The sequence below is a fragment of the Camelus dromedarius genome, chromosome 2 (genome assembly GCF_036321535.1).
Source record: "Camelus dromedarius isolate mCamDro1 chromosome 2, mCamDro1.pat, whole genome shotgun sequence".
Taxonomy (NCBI): Eukaryota; Metazoa; Chordata; class Mammalia; order Artiodactyla; family Camelidae; genus Camelus; species Camelus dromedarius.
In genome coordinates, this window is record NC_087437.1 from 41,963,048 (window position 1) to 41,984,588 (window position 21,541).

The window sequence follows — 21,541 nt, forward strand, 5'->3', positions numbered from 1 at the left end:
ATGCAAAAACGCTGGGAACTGATTTTTCTGTCAGAGGGATGAGAATATTCTTCACGGGTGCATTATTTCTTGATTGTATCTTAGAGGGGAAGAATCGTGTTAAGTGAACGATGTGGCCAACATTGAAGTAGATTTTAAAAGCAGTGGAATATTGGGAACGTAGGCAGTTAAATATGTTTCTTAAAAGTTAAATATGGCGTTAGGATTCCCACAGTGGAGCTGTATGTTTAGGCTCGTTGCACAGCGCACCAGAGATATGTGACATTCATTAGCACACCCGCGTGGGTCGTGCTGCTCTGTCTCAGCCGATCAAAACCAGACGTGAGGTGGCTGGATCTAAATGAAGGGAGGTATGTGAGAGTCAGTGTGCAAAGCACATTCAAAGTGGGGCTGATTAGGTGAAAAGTGGCCTGAGCTGCTGATTCCCCATCAGTGTGGCCAGAGCCCAGCTTGGGGACATGGGGGGCGTGGATGGATTTGAAGGGTAGAAAGGGCTTGTACCTCATATGGTGGACATTTTTAACAGGGATTGACCCTGAAACAGTGATGATGGGAACCAAATCTTGTTCTCGGCAAACATAATTTTCAGCTAAAGGAGTACTCAGCAATTCTGTGAAAAACGTATCTAATAAAAATGAAAAAATATTGATTTAAATAAACATAATGGTGCTCCAGTTGCACAGGGATATTTGGTGGCTCTTACTGTTAGCCAGGGAAAAACTACACTTAGGCTTAACATAGAATTTTGGTCTTTTATGTTTTTGGTTTTTATCTTGAAAGTCCTGTAGTTGAAACTTTAGACTTGGGCATTTGTGGCTCTATTAAAAGAGGCTTTTAACCTAGTTTGGGCCATCTATATTACATTTGGCATTTTTTCCATTTAAGTTAATGCTACATTTTTATTCTTAGCAAACAGCTCTTTTTTGTAATAGAATCTCCTTGTTCAGGGCAGAATACAATTAGAGGGAGTGGAAATGTATAACTTCTTACAGGTTGCCATTCTATTTTCCTTCTAGCCCTTACTACTATCTGTAAATGTTTTGTTTTTGTTTAAATGATTCCCAGCCCCCATCCCACTCAAGCTCCGTTTGTCAGCCTGAGGTGGGCAGAACTTTGTGTTGTCTGAGGCTCTGTTCCCAATGCCTGGGGGAGTGCTTGACCCGTGCTGAGGACTCGTTAATATTTGCTAGACTGAGAGTAGTAGTAATTCTTCTGAGGACACTTATTTCATGAAATGCAGTTATTGAACTCATTTGAATTACAGTTTATCCTTGAACAACATGGGTCTGAACTGTGTGAATCCACTTACACACAGATTTTTTTTTTTCCCACTGAATGCGTACTGTAGTACTACACCGCCTGCAGTTGGTTGAATCCGAGGTTGTGGAGGGCTGACTGTAAAGTTGCAAGCAGATTTTGAACTCTGCAGAGGGTTGTCAGGTGTTATGTATTTTCAGCAGGCACTGGTGTAATTTCAGTGCATAAAAATATTCTCCTTGGTTCATCTAATTTATCTTTCCTTGGTTACCTATTAATCCATTCCTGTCTTTTTGCTGTTGTTGTTAATGACAGGTGACTTTTAGGAAGCATAGAAGCTTAAGACTCAGTCTTCTCAAGAGTCATCTTTTATTTTTCTTAGGCCTGCTGTTGAGCCGTGAGAAGTGGCATCTAGTGATTGGGATTGTCAAGTGGTTAGCTTACGAGGTTTGTCTTAGGATTCTAGGGAAATTCAAGGACTTGACAGTGACTTTATGAGAATAAATCTGGCCCATTACAAACACAGCTGTTTGTTGTTAGTTAAGGGATGGACTTCTCACCACTTAGCTGCTGTATGGAGAGTAAGGGGCTCTGCCTCAGAGGGTGAGCACAGATTTCCTAGAAGAGAACCCGCCCTCAGCCTTTGGGGATGTGCCTTTGACCCAGTTCAGTGCATTCTCTCCTTACAGCCATTTATTGAAGTGTCTCCATAAAGAAGTGACTCTGAAACCCACACTCACCGGGGGGCAGATGTGTGGTAGCAGAGAAGAGCGTGCATCTTGGTCAGACAGGGCTGGATTCCACTGCCTGTTTGGTTATTTTGTAGTTTTGTGACTTCAGACAAGGTACTTATCCTCTTTAAGCCTCATAGTCCCCAGCTCTGAAATCTGCATGTCCTTGTGCCTCAATCCAGTGTATAAGAAAGTACTGTTGGAAGCTCCCTGGTCTTGTGTGTTCTTTTTCTACCAGCTTTGGATTCAGGCTTCAGGTTGGACACGTGAGCAGGTGAGTCTTTCAGTACTTTCCCATTATCTTCCAGGAACTTCCTGTTGAACTGCTCACATTATAAATCTTGGGATGTTTTCTTTGTATCACAAAGCTAATTATTGGTCATTTGCAGCTCATCATCTTGCTTTTCCTGATTTGGAGAAAAGAAACAGGACTCAAAATAACAAATGATGCCTGTCTTTCAGTTTTGCTTGAGGCCAGTTGTGGTCTTGGCACAGATGTGAGGTTCTCAAAGGTGTCTTAATGAATGGTTTGGGCCCTTCAGGGCCTGGACAGAGCTTGCTAAGATGTTTCTGGAGTTTGGGAATCTGGAGAGTATTGTGCATGTGCGTGCGTGCGTCCGCGTGTGTGTGTTGTATGTGTGCTTGTGTCCAGAAAGAAGGTGCTACTATCCCCCTCATGGAGTCAAAGGTCACTTTTTAAGTTACTAGATCTTCCTGGATAGAATCTGTCCTTACGTGGAACTCTTCTGCAGCTTTTAGGTTGTATGTATTATTTTTTCCCCCCAAAGAGATCTGTGGGATAGTCATAAATGCTGGCTCTAAATGAGAATGTTCATTCATATATGAAACAGCACGGAGTAAGACAAGCCTCATAGAATGTGGCAAGTGGAAAAAGCTCCAGTAGTGAAACACGATCTCTTCTCCTAGCACAGTTTATATCTCAATTATCTGGGTATGGGATTTAACTTTTAAGAATGCTGCAAATACAACATTTTAGCTTTCGTCAGTCAGCACTGCTCTCCCAGCAGAAGCTTTTGTAATGGACACGTGTGGCGGTGATTGGTCGGGAGGCTGGTAATATTTTATCTCAGGCATAAATTAGGAATTTGCCTCCAGGAGAAGTCTTAGATACTGTTGATCTTCTGGTTAATCAGCCACCCAAAATTTAAGTTGCAAAAGTAGCTTTCCTTTGTCTCTTCTGATGAATTAGAAACAGAGTTAGATTTAGATTTATACCTTTAAGGAAAGATGTGTTACACCTGTTTCAGTTGTCTTGTTGGGTGAAGCTTTCCCAGAAAGCTGTGTTTAGCCTTTTATTCAATTGTGTTAATTCTGCCTCTTGTTTTATTGTTTCTTTGGACTCTGGAAGAATGGTCACATATTTTTCATTAAGCCTTAATAAACTACCTTCCGTTATTTCGGGCTGCTTGGTTCATATAGCACTAACAGATTTGAAACAGATCTCATGAAGCAGTAGTAGCTTGAAGTATGCTCTTATGATATGATTAACATGGTTCTATTTTAACATCTCTGGGGAAAAAAAATCTATCAGTGGTAAAAATGTTTTTCTCTCTCTCTCTTTTTTTTCCTCCTCTGACAAGAGACAGAGTACAGCATGACTTGTTTTAATGCTGACTTTGGAAAAGCAGGAAATGCTTAGTGAGTGGACAAAAAATGATGAGGTTGGGACAGTGATGTTATGTTTTACACTCTGTATTTAAGAGAACTTGTAACCATTATGTCCGCTTTGTGGCTTCAGAGAGGAAGAAGGAGGGAGGTGGGGAGGAAGGGGAAGGAAGGGGGTGGGGAGAGAGAGATTGGGAGAGACTGATTGACTTGTGTGGTAGAAGGTTGTGCCAGGGAGCCTGCCAGGGGGTGACTCATGCTCCTCAAATCTGCGTGATGCAAGGCCTGCTGCCGCCATCTCCTCCATGTCTGGTCAGGGACAGATCATCGGGCTGGTGTGTGTCAAAACTTTGTTTTTCTCTCTCCTTTATTGACAGTGAAAACAGCAAGGTGGTCAGTCTTACTCAATATAATAAAGTGCTTTCTTTTAAAATATCTCAGTGCCAAGATGAATACGGTTTGCTCAAATAATGACTTTTGCTCTTACTAAGAAAAATTGATCTTGGGACACAGGGGATTTGCCTGGTTTCTGAGGTAATTTGGTAGATTATAATCTGGTTGCCATAGCAACACAGCAGCAGGGAAAATTACAGGAACTAAACATTTGAAGAGAGGTATTTTAATAGAATGCGTACAAGCCCTTTACCTATCATCTTTCTCGCTGAAGAAGCGGTGGGGGTCAGGAATGGGCAAGCAGAGAGGGGAGCAGAGGGAGGGAAGAGGCATAAATGGCTTTTGGAGGCTGGATGCCTTCGGGCCATTCTTTGAATTGTGGCCTGGTGTCAGTGACCACACAGGAACCATTACAGACGCTTTTCATGCAATATGATAAGCAGATAATGTGACAGAAGCTGGAACATACTCCACTTCGGACCCTTTTCTTGCCTGGGACTTCCCATAATTCTGGGGAATTGTACTTTCAGACTCAGCATTTAAGACATGCTGTCTGACAGTTAACGAGTGTGGCAGAAGAGAGTACGTGAATTTGGGATTGTCATAGGATGTTTGAGGTGTACTCTTGATGTCCGCTGATTTTTTTTTTTTCCGAACTAATTAATTCTACAGGCATGTATTACAGGCCTGTCCCTAGAGGTTTAAACACAAAGCAGTCGATCTCTGCTCATTGCAGTGATGCTAGAATTGATGTAAGGACTTTTAAAAAGACATAGGTAAATTTCTTTATTGGAGTATTGTTTTATTCCGTTGTAGTTGAGTAATGTTCTGTGTGCATGTAAAAATAAAGTTAAATCAAAACTATTTTCATGTTAAGAATGACTTTTAAAAAGTTGGTTTCCAGAAAGCAATCGAAATGTCTTAATCACTCCGTGGAGATCTGAAGGGATTTCCTTTTGAGTTCTTAAAATGGCCCAGTGTGTTTACATTGGTGAGAATTTGAATATTTAAGACTGAAATATTATGGACACAGTTACTGTACAGGAAAAACGAATTGCCTTGAAATAACTTAACGATTCAAGATAACAAGAAGCACCAGGGATGAAGCCTATACTGCTTTTCCCTGAATGCTTCTGCTTCTCCAGTTAATGTATTTCCAGATTAAAAAAATTTTAATATCCCAGCAGTGTCTCCTGTGGTGAATTATTAGAAGAAACCAAATACATGGATATTAAAGGTTTAGTTTTTAAAGATGAAATGATTTTGACCTCAATAATAGTTTTTTAAAAAACAGATAAATTGTGGTCCATCCATAAAGTTGATTTTTAAAATTGTATATTACGAAAGCTTAATTTTGGAGTTAAAATGATTGTTTGCAGTGGTTTTTCTTATGTTTTACGACTTTCATTCATTCAGTAAAAAATAATTCTCCAGCACTTATTCTGTGTCTGATCTTGCCCTTATAGAGCCTAGATTAAAGGAAAGACTGACACTAAAGAAATCCCTTAACTAATTGCAGTTGTAAATTTAGTTCCTTCCTCCTTAGTTCTTTCATTTAGTTCCTTTAGATAACAAAAGGAAAAATCACTAATTTATATCCAAATATAAATTAAAGAAGATAATCCAAGCTTAAAAACTGTAGTTAAAAATCGTCTTGTGCAAGATTAACACTATTAGAATAATGACTATATATTTCTAGAAACTGGAAGGCTGTCAGTGTCGCATTCAGCTAAATGAGATTAAAACTAAAACTCTGAGGCTCTTGAAAGAACATACTTTACCATAGCCGTGTATGGTCTAGTTATTTGGAAGTTATCTTCTGAAAACTAAATGTCTATGTTGTATGACTAAAACACTGACATTTAGGTAATAGGTTTAAAAATTTGTTTGATGGGACCTTTTTGTAATATTATTCATTTATTTTATGCTGTTCGTTACTGTTTCCAGGTGCTGTTCACAGATGCTTTTTTTCCATACGTTTTTCTTATAAATTGCTTTCTACTATTATGCAATGAAATCATATAAGTCAAGTCAGTGATAGACACCTGTGAATGATTTGTAGCAGTGTTAGTTCAGAACCTCATTTCTCTTTGCAGTTTTCCTTTATAAGTATAGTTTTTGGTCTTTTTTCTTCTTTTAACTATTGCTTCTAAATTAGTGAAAGAAAATATCTTAAAATTGAGGGGTTTTTGTTTTTTTTTTTAAGTTAACACAAGCAACACAGGAGAAATAAGTTTAGCTAAATTGAAATGCATGTGCTTTAACCTAGTCAAATTTGAACCAGGTCTAAAGACATATCCTAAGTTTTGTGTTTATACAAGGTTCTGTGCCACATACTTCTTGTCTAGTACATAGATTTAGGCAGTGAAACTGTTGAAGAGAAATCCCAGATGTTCTAGTATTAAATTGAAATTAATGTGTTATTTTGGCAGGTTATTCTTGTTCAAGTTAATCCAGGTGAGACTTTTACAATAAGAGCGGAGGATGGAACACTTCAGTGCATTCAAGGTAAGGAAGTTTTTTGCAAGCTTTCTAAGCAAAGGAGTTTTCCTTTATTTATTATTTTATGGCAGTAAAGTTTATCTCTGAGTCTTTATGTGATTTTCTAGAGGTAAATTTTATCTTGGATTTTTTTTTCACTTTCATTAGGGGCTCCTTAATGCTGAGGTAGGCCTGTGATATATAAGTGACAAAGTTAAACACCTTGAGTATTCTACTGACTTTCAAATTAAATTAACTTAGGAAAGCCTGCACTGTCTTCATATATTATGAAAATTGGTAGCCCTAAAAAATGCAGAGATTTTAAAAGAGCTTAAAATTCCCATTGAGAACAGCAAGTACTTTTTCAAATATAGATAAAAGTTTAAAATATATATTGTGATGCTATCCAAATGATGCTTTTAGAGGGAAAAAATCTGTATTTAAGTATCATTTATTATTGAGTAACAAATTCCTCAAATTTGATGATTTAAAGCCATGTTTGTCTACACTTTCTTTGGGCCGAGAATTTAGTCACAGCTTACCTGTGTCCTATGACTCTGGGTCTCTCAAAGTGCAAAATTCCAGGTGTGGACTAGAGCTGTAGTCACTGTAAGGCATGTTTGAGGCTCAGTGTGTTTCTAGTCTTGCTCAAGTAGTTGTTGGCAGGATTTGGCTTTTTGCCGGCTGTTGGCAGGAGGCTTCCCTCAGTTCCTTACTAAGTGGCTTCTCCATGGGGGCACTTCCATTATGGCAGCTGGCTTCATTGGAGCACCAACTGAAGGGCAAGAGGGAGTACTATGTCCAGCCTGCTCCAGAAGGGGGATTACACAGGGTGGGAATGCCAGCAGACAGGACTCATTGGAGGCCCTTTCAGAAGGCTGCCCAGCACAGTCCATCCTCTGCCCTCAGTAGTTCATGTCTCTCTCATATGCACGATACCCCCTCCCAAGAACTGCAGAAGTCTTATCGCATTATGGCATCAGCTCAGAGTCTGGAATTTTGTCATCTAAGTAAGCTCCAGGCGAGGCTCTTTGGGTGTAGTTCTTTAACTACGGCTCCGAGGGCATTTCAGTGAATTTTCAGTTTGTGTAATACCAGTGCTTCTTCTCTGTTGTTCACTTTGGAAAGAAAGAGGCTTAGGTACTCTGATCCGTGTGGAGTTCTGTGTAGGAAGAGCAATCCAGATCTGGAATTAGTCTGTAAATACTGCCATGTTGGAGGGTATTGTTTGTAACAGCTCTTTTTGGCAGTGATTGGGATTATGGGGCAAATGGTAAATTGGCCTGTAATTGAGTTTAATACTAGGTTATTGATTGGACTGGAATCTGACCAGAGGTCTTGTTTTTAATACTTGGGTTTGCTCACTAATATATAAACAAAATGAAAGGAAATGCCCTTTAGTTTTAGTTTTCCATAATGAGCTACACAGAAAAAGTTGATTTTTCTATTGCTTTGCATAATAGCAGAGTGTGCTGCTGTATAGTTTTATTACTTATTTTTGTAACCATAAGAACAAGAATTTAGGAAGAAAAATAAAACTCATTAGGCTAGAATTCTAATGAGTTTTAATTGCAGTTAACCTGAAATGATTTAACCATTTCATTAATGGTTTTAGTGATTGCATTTCTCTCATCATTGTGTCCCTAAAATTGATCTTTGGTGTTCTAAAACATTTAAAATTCAAACCTAGTCTTTGTTAATGAATCAGACAAAGAAACTTCAGGTAAAAGAAGAGAGGAAATAAATATTTTAAAATAGTATGGGATACAGAATCTTACACCTACTTGTGGTATTATAATAAACAGATATTAACAACAAATAAAATCTCAAAATCCACTCTATATCTTAAAAATAAAAAACACTAGATGAAAAGTCATTTTACCTACACAGAATGAAGGTGGTGTTTCTAGTTCAGTAAGAGAATAGCTGAGTTTCTGGTCATGGTAACTTTGGAGTCCCATGAATTGGCAAGTAGACTGTCTCCCCCTACAACTGAATATGTATAATAGAATCTATAAAAGCAAATTGCTGGATGGATCATCTTATATAAAATCCACTCTTTGGTACCAGCTGCTTTTACTTTTGGTGTCTAAGGAGTGTGTGTGTGTGTGTGTGTGTGTATTGAAAGAGCCTCTTTCTCACTTATTTTTTTGAGTCTAACTGGTATATTCTGCAGGGAATGTTGCAAGTATATTGCTCTGTTCACAATAGAAGTTTTGTATTTATTCATGATGGTACTTGGAGATAAGTGAAACTAACATCCCTTTCAGTGATTTAAAAAAAATGATACTGACTAAAGAAGAATTGTGGAGCCATTTATCTTTGACTTCCCCGGCCTTCCTATTTGTTCTCTTTTGAACACCTAGGTACTGTTGTTATGTTCTTTTGGGTCATGATGATACCTGGCCCAACTAATTGAAATAATACTGGACAGGATGAGAGGGACTAGGACCTGGAACCACAAGTGGTCTGCTAGGGCTTCGGAAGCACTGGATGACAGGGTCAACTGCAGGAACTGGAAGGAACCCATGGATAGCCACTCAGTGTGTAACAGGCCACTCAGTGTATAGCAGACCCACTGACGGCAACTCATGTATAACAGTTGGTCACTCAGCCTGGGTACCCTTGTCCCCGCCTTTGTTTGCATTCTAGTATGAGTTAGTGAATGCTTCATTCAGGATGGGTAGAGCATACCAACGTAGAATGTGAAGGGAATATATTTGTAAATTCCAACACAAGTTGTTATCCTTTCACTTGATTAACATCCCTGTTATTGCTAATATTCAACTCCTAGGCTGTGTATTCTCTCATTGAATAGGTGTAATAGATACATTTGCAAAAACTGAGGCCCATAGAGGTTAATTCATGCACCTAAAGTCACAGTGAGAAAAGCAGGATCTAGTTTACATCCCTGGTGTCTCTGACTCCAGTGCATGAGCTCTTTATTGCCTGTGCTCTGTGGCTTTACATCAGGGAATCATGAACTCAAGTCGACACCACTCTCTTGGGCACATGACAAGAGCAAAGTGGGTTCCTATTCCTGGCGTAACAGGATCCCTGAAATGATACTAGGATGAATACTCAGGAAGGCAGGATGAGATAGAGATGGTTTGCAGAGCAAAAGTGGGTGGTGGAGACTGGGTCTTTGGAATAAGATAGGGACTCCGTTAAGAGAAGTGAGAGCAAGATAGTTTGTTTGATACAGGGAGTATTGATTTAGAACTCCTGAAATTATTTCTGCCCAAAGCCGGGACTGAGCCCAAAATTGGGGTGGGCTGAGCTGAGCTTCTGTTCGAGGTGGGGCTTCTGGCTTCAGATGCTGGAAGAGGAGGGGTCCAGTGGGAGAGGACTGCTTAGGCAAGGATCTGAAATTGAGTCATAAAGATTTCTGAAAGAAGTTATTTGCATTTTACTAGGGATTAAAGTTACGAGAATGAAGCTGTAGTTAGGCTCTTTCTACACCAGCCAGCAGATAGGGAGGTGGTTTTTTTTTTTGTTTTTTTTGTTTTTTTTTTTTTTTTTTTTTTGCAGGGGACGGGTGGCAGTTGGTGGTGGTGGCCTTCCTGGAAATTTTGAAGTAATACCCATTGCTTATGCCATGGTTGAAACTGTCAGCTTAATAGCTTTGCTGTTTCAACACTAGCCAGCAGGTTAGGGATTGCTGTGGTGGAAGATTCGAGGTAGGGAGTGGAGTTGGTTTCGGGCCTTCCTAGAAACTTTGAAATTACACCATATGAGGTCAACCCCCTTTGCTTGTAGTTGAATTTGTGAGCTTAATTATTTTCTCTGTAGGACATTTATGACATCACTAGAAAGACTCCAGAAGCTCATTGTGATGCCATGAAAAGGCAGTTTGGAAATCCAAAGCAAATCAATGTAAAGAATATGGTTACTCTGGGGGGAAAAAAAAAGATTTTGTTTTCATGGGAATGTCCTTGGTGATAATGAAGGAAGAAAAACACAGGAAACATACAATATGCTGTGAAAGCAGATTCATTTCTAATGGAATATTTCTCAATATTTTCCATGAAACATGAATCATAGGTCTGGAAGGGGCCACAGAAGGTCATGGTTTATGCTCACTTGGAAGCAGCACTATACCTATGGCATTCTGGACAGAAGATTTTTCTTTCCTAGGCCAGATGAAAGTGTATAAAGAGCTAATTGTTAGGGAAAAAAGAATCTTAGCAATCAATATGAATTCTTTCCTTTGCTTAAGTTCAGGAATTAATAGAGGGCAGCTGCAGGCCTCTCCCATTATCTTCATATCCTTGTCTGGGCTGAGGTGCTGGCAGTGCAGCCTTCCTTCCTGTCCACACATGCCATCTTTTTATCTGGGCTGTTTCTCTGCTCCCTGTAAAACCCTCAGCCAAAACAAATACCACACTTCCTTTAAGTGCCTGGTCTGTCTCCTTCGGGAGGATCACTCCCGTCCGTTCTGACCTTTCTCTGTTCCTGGAGGAGCAGGTAGAGGTAGCACTGCGTGTTACCATCTGGTTATATGTGCAAACCTTTCCTTAGCCCTTGAATTAGATGGAATTCAGTTGTGACAGGAAACAGTATATCCTCTACCCTACCCGCCAGCCACGCAGCCTGACAGTGATTACTGACTGGACCCTTGACTAGCTCTGGCATTACATCAGATGTGATGATTGTTCTTTTAACTTTTACTCTTATGCTGGGAGCTTAAAGATGCTTAGTTAAGTGCTTTTACTGGTCTTTAAAGTCTCTATAGAAGAACTTTCAAATTTCAAATCACATTATAATTGAAGCTTATCAGTTTCCTTTAAAAAATGTGTAAGTCTAAAGAACTTTCATATTGACCTGTATTAATGCTGCAATTTTTATGTATTTCAAGACTTACCTCTCAGATCGTGAGCCTGAAGAAAACAGGTGATGGTCATGGTGGCATAGCAAAAAACAGATTAAAGTAAAAAGTTTAGGAAGCACCATTATTCTAATAAAGAATAATATTTAAAGGTATGTAATTGCTAATGTTTTTTTGTCCATAAAAATCCAGCCATCTTTACAGAAATGATTTACTTGGCTGACTTGTGTTAAATAGATAAGAGAGCCTGAAGTAACAGCAGAATGTGTGGCAGGAGGGAAGAAGCTTGAGGAGAGCCCTGCCCTGAGGTGGCTATCATTTGGATGGTTTTAGGATGTGAAACTTGTTCCCTGTCCTGCCTGCTCTCCTTGCCCCTCTTCAGCTCTGTGTCTGACTCTCCCCCTGCCCCAGTGAGTGTGGGAACCGTGTCATTGATGAACTGCACGCCCTGCTCACGGGCCCTGTGAATGACACCATTGAGAACACTTCCGCATTTCTGAATCTCCTCGTTTGTCTCCCACTCCCGCCCCTCCACATTCAGAATCCAGACTGCCACAGGGACCTCGATGTTACTTTTTTGTTTTTCTCATTTGGTACTTTATGTCCATTTATTAGGCTTGTTTGGCACATTAAAACACCGACCTGTCATTCTTTCTAAGAATTTTATGATGGGTCCTAGGGAACTCTCATTGTCTGTTACGTTGTTTATTGGGAAATGACATGAGTGATGTCATAGTTAGGGTTTACAAGCTGGGGGACACTTTCACAAGCAAAGCTTCTGTATGGTCTATGCCTTTAAAGCAGACTCTGCATATAAATGAGAAAGTCCTGTTTTACTGGCTTAAAACCAAGGAAGAGGGCCTGTTGCAAATGAAGTCTGTCTTCCAGGGTTGTTTGAACCCTTGCTTTGGCTTAAATTTGCAACCAGCTTTTTCAGCAAAACTATTTTGGTGGTTTGAAAGTGAAATTAGTGTAGTGTGACTGCCTTTAAATCATTTAGACTCTTTGCAAACTTTCATTACATCAAACATGTAATTGATTATTATTTGACTGTATTTAATTACTTATGGAATGTTTGTAAAGGGAAATAATTTCTTCTATTATGAGATTAGTATTTTGAGAGCTGCTTTTTCTACATAAGAAACTACCTTGAAAGTCCGTTTCTTTCACATTTGGGGGTGTTTGTGAGGGATCACTAATCTGAAATGTTACTGTGATCAGTTAGACCTCACTTGAAAAAATCTTTTAGAATTGAAAATACCAGGTCTTTTGCCCAGGCTAGCCCCAGTGTCCTACTCATCTTTCTGACTGATCTGAAGCTGTATTTGGTGAGAGTCAGTACATAGTCCTCCAGTGAGGCTCTAGGCTGAGAGAATCTGAGTTTCTAGGAAAATCTGAACTACTCCACCAACTTGCCAGCTCTTATAACTTGAATGTTAGCTTCAAGACAGATCAGTCTTTGCCTGAGTGTGTGTGTGTGTAATATTGGTGAAATGTTGATGAAAAATCACTTACCATTTGGAGCATACCTATCTCTGAAATGTTTGGGAGTCTTATTTATTGAGCATGATGATTTGCCTTTACTTGCATACATGGACATGCACAGCCATTTGTGCAAACAGGTATTCTGTATGCTGACCTGATAGGCCCCTTTTCAAACAATAGCTTGCTGCCTAGTAAGGGGAAGTTGACCAGCAGGGTGGGCTCCATAAGGGCCGGTAAGTACTGATGGGCCCAGAGCAGGAAGTCCAGCTTATGGAAGGGGTGGGAGGAAAGTTGGTGACGGTGGCTGTCATTGTGCTGGGACTGAGTAATGTCATGAGACTGGATTACCTCAGAGCCAAACTATGCTGCTTCCCAGGAGGTGTACAGCCCCTCTCAAGGGACACAGCCAGTGTGTCTGCTGCTTTCTGCCATTCCTAGTTATCTTGATTGTTTTTGGCTATTCTTGCATTTACATAATTAAGACAAAAACTTTTTACCCAAAATTAAATTGTCAGACTTTCTTTGGCCTTTTCCTCCAAGTAAAGTTTGAGTGATTTTAATTCTTGGAAGTTATAAAGATTATGTTTTAAGAGTAAACACTGTGTAGTGTGAATCCCTGGACATTTGCTAGCTGATGAATGGTTAAATTCTTAGCCTCAGCTTCCTCTCTTAAAATGGGGACAGTGATAACACCTGTCCAATAAGGTTGTGAGATAATCCCTTCTAAGTACCATCATCATCCTCGTCATCCTCATCCAGCCGTGTAATATACACAGGTTTGCTGATTATGTTTTATAGAGAGATGTCATGATCAGTTGTGGGCAATAACTTGATTATCTAACTGGTGGAAATCAGTTGAAGTTCTAGCCCCCATTTCATTGCCTACTTATAATAGGCTTGCTTTCATGAGGTTGATGGTGATAGCAGCAGTTCAGACATTTCAGATGAAGGTTTATGGGGATGTATACATATATCATTCAGATACAAGATTGTGGATAAAACAAAGGTTCCACGGCGTCATGCGTTTAAAGTAAGTTTTGTTGTAGCTGAAGCTTCACTTGTTGCTTTTCTTTTGGATAATAGCAGTTAACTCTCACAGCATGTCCGAGAGGCCATATTCAGACAGGCCTGCAAAACAGTTCCTATGGGTACACCTTCCCGCCTTTAGGTCTTGCCACTTACATTTTAAATAAATTCCATACTTCTTTTAATCTTTAATGTGTCCTGCTGTTCGACAGTACTGAAGGGGCAGTAAGGCCTATTGGTAAGATCATTATGGGTTTTGGACTGGGATTGCCTGGCTTAGAAATCCCCTGCATGCTAGTTGTGTATCATAAAATCAGCTACTTCTCTACACCTCAGTTTCCTCATCTATAGAATTGGAATAATAATAATATGTCTTAAGGGATTGCTATGGGGATTAAATGACATACTGTAGAAAGCACTCAAAACAGTTTCTGAGTCAGTGTAAGGGCCCAGTAAATAGGACTGTTAGGCCTCCAGTCTTCATTACAGCTAGACATTGAATCACTTATTATTTTTGTTACCTGTCATTTTAAAGCATTTTGGGAAAGCCTATGTGAACTTGAGGTATTGGTTAGGAGTTTTTAGATGTCTTCACATTTTAGTCATAATGCTTCAAAATAATACATTTAAAAATTATGCAGTGGGAGTTTAGCTTCTGTGCCCTTTTGTCTTGCAGGCTTGTTTGACAATGATTAAAATGTCATTTCTGAGGGTACTATTGCTTGGAGTTCCTTAAATATCAGAGACCTTTGTATGCTAGATAATTCCGAAGCGCTGACTGTCATACTACCTCAGTTGTCTGCCACATTTTATTTCATAGTTTGTAGTCTTTTAGTTCTTGCTTTATTATTCTTCATGTATTTTTTACCTTTGTTTTTACATTTAAATTTTGAAGTGGAAAATTTCATGGTAGAAGTGTCTTTAAAGAAAACTGTAAGGGGTTCTTCAAGGGTAGGGGTCAAATCTTAGTGATCCTTGTATCTTGGTCCCGATCCAGCACCTCTTAGGTGTTCAGAAAAATGGAAAGTCATTTCCTACTGTACTGCTAAAAAAATCCATTTCAAAATGTTGGGAAAAGTCTCTTGTTAATTCACAGAGGTTCTTTTGTCTTATTGTTATTATACTTAAGTAGTTAAATTTGGTTATTTTTACTCTCAGTTCCTCAAGTTAAGAGAGTAAATGCTGGTATGACGGTGTTTTCAAAAGCACACAGTAATTCTGAAGACGTCCATAAGTAGGTCAGCTCCTCTTCCCTGCAAAAAGCATGAGGGCATGATCATTATATTCATTTTCTTGGTAACATTTTTCCTTTGTGAGGAGTAGACTAGGAACACCTTGGAAAAACATTTTTAAGGCTATTTTCTAGTGAAAGATAGACTAACTTTATCTTTTTTGTATTATTAGGAAATAATTTAGATTACTCATTAATATTTTGTTGTTATCATGCAGTTTAAAATTATAGCATTTATCTGTTGCAGTAAACTCAATAAATTCTGTGTCAGACCCAGGAATAGATAAATTACCTTATAAATTGTAAATGAATTTGGTTACTGAATTATATGGAGTTGGGATAGTAATTTTTCTCTTTCTCCATCCATAGTACAACTGAAGGGGTGAGGGAGGTGGTGAGATAGGTGATGGGGAGGGGCAGGCAGGAGGGGAAGAGAGCCTGTGTTAGGGCAGTGGTGGTGGGGTGTGGAAGTGGGAACGGAAATGAGATGTTTAGGAGATAGCCACGACCTGCTGACCTTTATGGACACTTTATATATTGCAGTATAACAGAGCCAGAATTAACATCAGTTTTGTGGTGTCTTTCTGGCTATAGGAATTTTTATATTTTCACTTAATTTAAAAAGCTTCCAATTATTAGCAAATTATAATTTCTGTTTTAAACTGATAAGGAGGTGAAGCATCAAGAGAAGTCTTCAGGAATAGGAGTGGAAATTCGAAGAGATAAATAGAAGCATTATTCTTAGGGTATTTTTGAGTGAAAGTGTTATTCTCTGTTAGTGGGCTGACTAGATGAATTTTATCTGTTTTGTTCTGCAGTTCTCATTAAAGTGGATATACACACTATTTATCTCATGTAAATGTCAAATTAAGCTCTGCTTGTTCTTTTCTTGAAGTGCCAAGTCTTTACCAGTTGTCTAGGATTGGATTATCTTGGTTATCCGGGGTTGGATCTTTTAACATCAGTTCAGTGTGCCTTAACGCTAGACTCGGCAGCATCAGTTTCCCGTGTCTGCTGTACCAGAGCCCAAGCCGTGCGGACAAAACGAGTGCTTCTGCACCGCTGGAACTGAGCTTGTCTCCTTCAGTGGAGGGAGAACAGGCTTTACGGGTAGTATAACCAAACGTTTATACTTAAATTGCCTGAGTGTAAGCATGAAATAGTCACAAAATGTTAAAATACAGCAAAAGCGTGGCTTGTTATCCCATAAGTTAGAAATCAAGACCTGAGATTAATTTAGTTAATTTATTCTTTTTTGTTTGTTTTTTTCCTTTTTCAGTTTTATTAGGTAGAATTATTACAGTTTGACTGCACATATACATTATATTGCATGTATGGTTAGTTTATTCTTAATGATCAAGACTAGTTCTTATTCTGTGGGTCAAGCATTCACATTTTGAGTGATGTAGTTCTTGCCTTATTTGCTTAAGGCAAAGAACATCTCTAACATCTCAGGATTTTAAAGCTGGTTGTATTAACATAGTGGATTGTAACTTTTGCACATCAGAATTACCTGGGGGGCTTTAAAAAATGCACAAGTTGATCTGCAGGCTAACTGTAGGTAATTGTCAGATTGTAGGGGGTAACACCTGGGCATTAGTCTTGAAAGGTAATATGCAGTGGAGATTGAGAATGTCTGGTTAACCTAACCATCAGGACAGTTTAAGAAATTCTCATGGTACCCTTTCCCAAGTACCCCACACCACACATGCTGCGTACCTGTCTGTCCATCCAGGTTAGTCTTCTTTAAGGTATGCAAAGTGCTTAAAGGTCTTTTATCTTGTATTTGTATACTTCTTAAGTAAACTCTATGTGGTGGTTGTCTTTATTGAACCTAATAATTAAAATTGCTGTTTAGCTTTTTTAATAAACTTCTGTAAGTAATAAACAAGCGTTACCAAACATAAATTTGAGTTTACTTCTTTCAGCAGAGAATGGATTTATTTTACCTTTATTTAGATGTAAACACAATAGCTCACCTATTGTAAACTATTAAAATTCAAAGTTGATTAAAATAGGTAAGGTTGTGCAAGGTGGATGAAGTTGAAAGGTGAGATGAGAAAATAACATCTTTCAACTTGCTGCTTGCAGAAGCTGCTTTTGGCCCTGTTTCCACTTGACTCTGTGGAAGAATTGGGCTGAGACTGTTGCTTTCCTCTTTGTTTTCCTTCATAAATTTTGCCTCATGCCTTAAATGGTGTAGGTGCCCCGGAAACAGCTTGGTGTCTGACTCAGGTGGTTCCTCCAGCATTCCTGAATCCCCAGGGTATTACATTTGGCAGATGCTGACAATTACCAGTAACTTTAATATGGATTGGAATCACCTGGAGGGCTTGTTAAACCACCGATTGCTGGTACCGCCCCCCCAGCGTTTCTGGTCTGGGATAGGTGGGCCCTGAGAATTTGTACTTATAAGAAGTTCCAAGGTGATACCGATGTTCGTGGTTCTGAGACCAGGCTTTGAAAACAACTGAGGTAGGAGGTTTTTGGGGGTGAGGGGAGCTTGTAAGAAGAGGAGATTTATAGAGGTAGTGCCCTTGAATGGAAGAGAAAATTCTCAGGATTAAGTTTGGTCACAAAGTGAAGAAAAGGAAGAAAATCCTTATGAATGCAGAAAAATGAAAAATAACGATTGGCTTAAATTCTTAAGTTGGAATCTCAAAGATACAATTTTTTTCTTGGTCTGAAAAAATTTCCCCTTGCTCTCCTATGGTTTTAATGAACTGAGGTTTTAATCAGGGACTCTTTTCAAAGGATTTGTTTGTGGAGCCTTTCAGTTTACATCTTCTAGTTCAATTGCTATTTTATCAGGAATTCCTTTTTTTTCTCCATGCCTCAGTTCCCACATAGAATAAATATGATTGCTGAAGATATCCTAGGACTATTTAAGGTTTAATGAATAGTAGTATGTAGTATTTGGGGATGACTGAGTTAGGAAACTCATGCAAATGTGAAAAATAGTCTAACAGATAAACAGTATCTGACACTGTGTTCAGTAAGCAAGTCAGCTGGGTCATAGTAAAAAAAAAAAAAAACAAAAACAAACAAACAAAAAACAAAGCCAAAAGGGGAGGATAAAAAGTGGGGGAACTGATATGGAAGTGGGCTTCACTCTGTAAAGTATTCTAAAGAAACAGGAAGGTTTTTAAAGCATAAAACTAGGGGAAAAGGAAGTGACTCAGAATTCAAAATAGATAGGACTCTACACCAGTAAGGATCTGGAGTGGGAAGAACGTGGCCTGCAGAACAGAGGAGAAGCAATCCATGAGAAGCAGTTGCGGTTAGTGAACGGACTCCATAGTAACGTGGAAAACAGGATTATACATATTCCCTTTTTTTCCTCCTGTGGACAGGGCACCATTGTAGAAATTTAGAACGTTGTGCTCTGTTTTAAAAATCTGTTTCAAGGGTCAAATTGAATTCCAGACCAATTGTTAGTAATTAAAGTTGCAGCTCTTGAGAGGAGTTTTCTCATGGTCTCTAGATAAGTTCTGATGCTGTTCTGTGAGTTGAGCTCATTGATCATTTTTCTACTCATTGCACCTGTCATGCTGGTATCAGCAATTAACATTCCTCAGAGGTGAATAGAATGCCAGCCTCCATCTCAGATGGAGCTCGAGAACAACAGGTGCATTCTACCTGTTTCTTGGCTATACCCGGTGCAGTCCGAAGGCAAGTAATTAACCATAGAACAGACTTTGGAGAAAATGAGATTCTTTAGAATTTGAGCCAGAGTGCTGAAAAGTAGCTCTGGGTAATGTATTTAGGAGACATAGGAAATGGCTCAACAGGAAGGGTGAAATAGCCTTGCTAATCTGGTTCCCTTCCTCGATACAAGTCTTAATTGTGCGCCTTCAACAGACTCTCTCTTTTTTTTTTAATTGACTTAGGTTCACATCAAAGGTCATTAGACTTGAACTCATACAGTAAAAATCAGTAGATTATATTGTGAATTTTTCCTCTTCCCTTTAAATGAAGAAAACTGACAGAACCTTCTGGCTTGGGTTAGAGAAAGAGAATGCCCTGATATACTTTAACCCCCTTGCCATTCAAACTGGGTCCACTGATCAAGGCCTCACGGTCCTCACCTCCAAGTGAGAGGATTGGACCAGATCGTTTCTAAAATTCTTCTTCACTCAGTTTCTCTTTCCTCTGTAGTTTTAATTCCTCTAGAGTTTTCTGCCATTTAGATCTTCTTAATTTCATGCAAAGACTAAAGCTTTGCTTAAATAGGTTCAAATGTGGGCAGATTTCAAGAGCCTAATTATCTAGAATTTTCTATTTGAAAGTGAGATGTTAAATTATCATTTAGGACTCTTAAGGTAAGGTACTACATTAATTTCTCTAAAATCTTGTCAGCATAAGTTCAATCCTGACTAGTAGCAAAAAAAGAAATTACCCAGTATATAATTTTTTCTTGTTTTAATAATTGCCATATTTGAAATTGTACGTATGTACCAATTGTATGCCAGCTGGCTTTATATCACTTGTCAATCCTGGTTGCATATTTGAATCACCTGCAATTGAAAAAAAATGCTTTAGTCCTCACCTCCAGATATTTAGATGTAGTTGGTACCCAGTGTATTTTTAAGGATAGAATTGTCATCAGTATTTAGTTACCATTGCGTTCAGTAAACCAGTTGGTGAATTTTATTTTATGTCCTCTGATGTTTAGAGTATCAAATTATTTGTGAATGGAAAAAACCCTAAAAACACAACGTGATACTTTCTCCTCTGAGGTGCACTGCCTCAGCTGAAGGCTGTGTGTGCCCTGGCTCCACACTTGTGCCGACTGCTTACCCAGAAGCTGGCCGAGATCACCTTGCTGCTGCCTGTCTCTCTTCTCTGAGACAGCACATATGGTTGTCCTTTTTGTATTGGTTTCAGAGGTTATTTGCTGTCATTTTACTGACTCAAAGATGCTATTAATTTTAAGATACCGCGGTAATTTACGTATCTCTTCATGAGAAAGTACTGTCAGTTAAACTGACTTGCCTTAACTGTAAGGTGCTTTCCTTTTTTTTGAGAGCTTAAGATGAGGAAAACAAAAATATTTGGAATCAATGAAATACATTTCTTTAGTTTTCAGTTTCTCTTTCAGATTTAATTAGATCTTTAAAAATCACAAATTGATTGGAATTTTTCCTATTTTTGTGTTTGCATAACCATTTTGTGTGGGCGTCTGTGTAAAAATTAAAATAGCTTACTATTCTGTTTACCTCTCAGTTGTAGAAATACGACTCATGTGTTTAAACATTGTACCTTCTAAATATGCCCTGGAGAATTTAGATACAAATCATAATCTTGTGATGCTCTTTGTTAGCTTTAGCATCTCACCAAATGTCTCTGCTTCACTCTGCCAAAAGGCTTACTTTTTTAATGTGTGTGTGTGTGCATACACACCTACACACGTACAGTGTGTATGAGTGTATGAGTTCGCAGTGTTATCACTTGTGTCTTCTCTGTTTTGTCTAACTTTTTGATAAATCTAAACTTTGGGTTTTAAAAAATTTCAAGGCTCTTCTGTTGTTCATGTGTATGCTGGCTGTTGCAGCTTTATCCTATTGAAAACAACACAGCCCAGGTCAGCAGTCTTATCACATGCTTCTAACGTTTATGCAGAAAACACTTTGTTTTCTTTGCCTTCTCTTCACCCCCTTTTCCCCTTCTTTCCCTCCTCCCTCCCTTCCTTCTTTCCTTCCTACATACCTACTGTGTTAACCAAGAAACGTTATTACTTTTGGATCTATAGTATCTGCCTCTAAAAAATTCCCTTGCGTAAGACTCAATTTATGCCAGATGTACAAGCAGCATATGCGATTTGGTAGTTTTTATTTCTGAGATGCATTTAAAGCTTTATTGTAGTTTATCAGGGCGTTAGAATATTTTCTTTGGTGAAAATGCTATGGATTTCTGTAAAGCCTGTGGTGGCCAGTTCAATTTGGAATACTTGTTTGGTTTTCAGTAAATTAGTAGGTAGCCAAATCTAATATTTTATTTTTCCCCCCTGTAAGGAGGTGCTGGTGAGATCCACTTAAGGGTACTCAGTGCTGTCTGACGACCAGGCTTGATGAAGTGGCCCCTCAGATTTTATATCACTAAGTTTCTAAGTACTTAGAGTTGCTTTTGTTTTGGTGCCTCGTTCCTCTTCATGGGAAAGTTAGTTCTGTAGCCACATGTGGTCTCCTGGCTCTGTGTGTCTTCCTTTTCTGGTTTGTTCCCAGTGCCTTTATTGCTGTAGACGTCTCTCAGAAGCTGCATTATCCCGTTTGCACTTGGGTTTGTGTGTGCATGCACGTTCTTGGGGTAGTTAACGCCGTCTCTCTGCACAGGAGCTCAGCCCCCGTCCGGAACTCTTAGGGTCAGGCCACCTTTGCTGTGTCTGCAGGGTTTATGTGTGTTACTTGGTCTGCTCTCCATCCTCTGCCTCTGCTCTCGTGTCCTGAACTACTTTCTTTGTCTTCACCTCCTTTCTCTCTTGTT

General features: G+C 39.0%; 1 protein-coding gene across 5 annotated transcripts in view; it reads left to right on the forward strand.

The window, feature by feature from the left end:
• Positions 1-21,541, forward strand: part of FNDC3B (fibronectin type III domain containing 3B) — a 312,077-nt gene that overhangs the window by 80,775 nt on the left and 209,761 nt on the right. For 3 of the 5 annotated variants that reach the window (XM_064492811.1, XM_064492816.1, XM_064492819.1), the window contains exon 3: positions 6,440-6,515. The exons of the other annotated variants lie outside the window; for them this stretch is intronic. In XM_064492811.1, the coding sequence (XP_064348881.1) occupies positions 6,440-6,515 (76 nt within the window). The remainder of the gene's footprint in view (positions 1-6,439; positions 6,516-21,541) is intronic. 5 annotated transcript variants of the gene reach the window in all.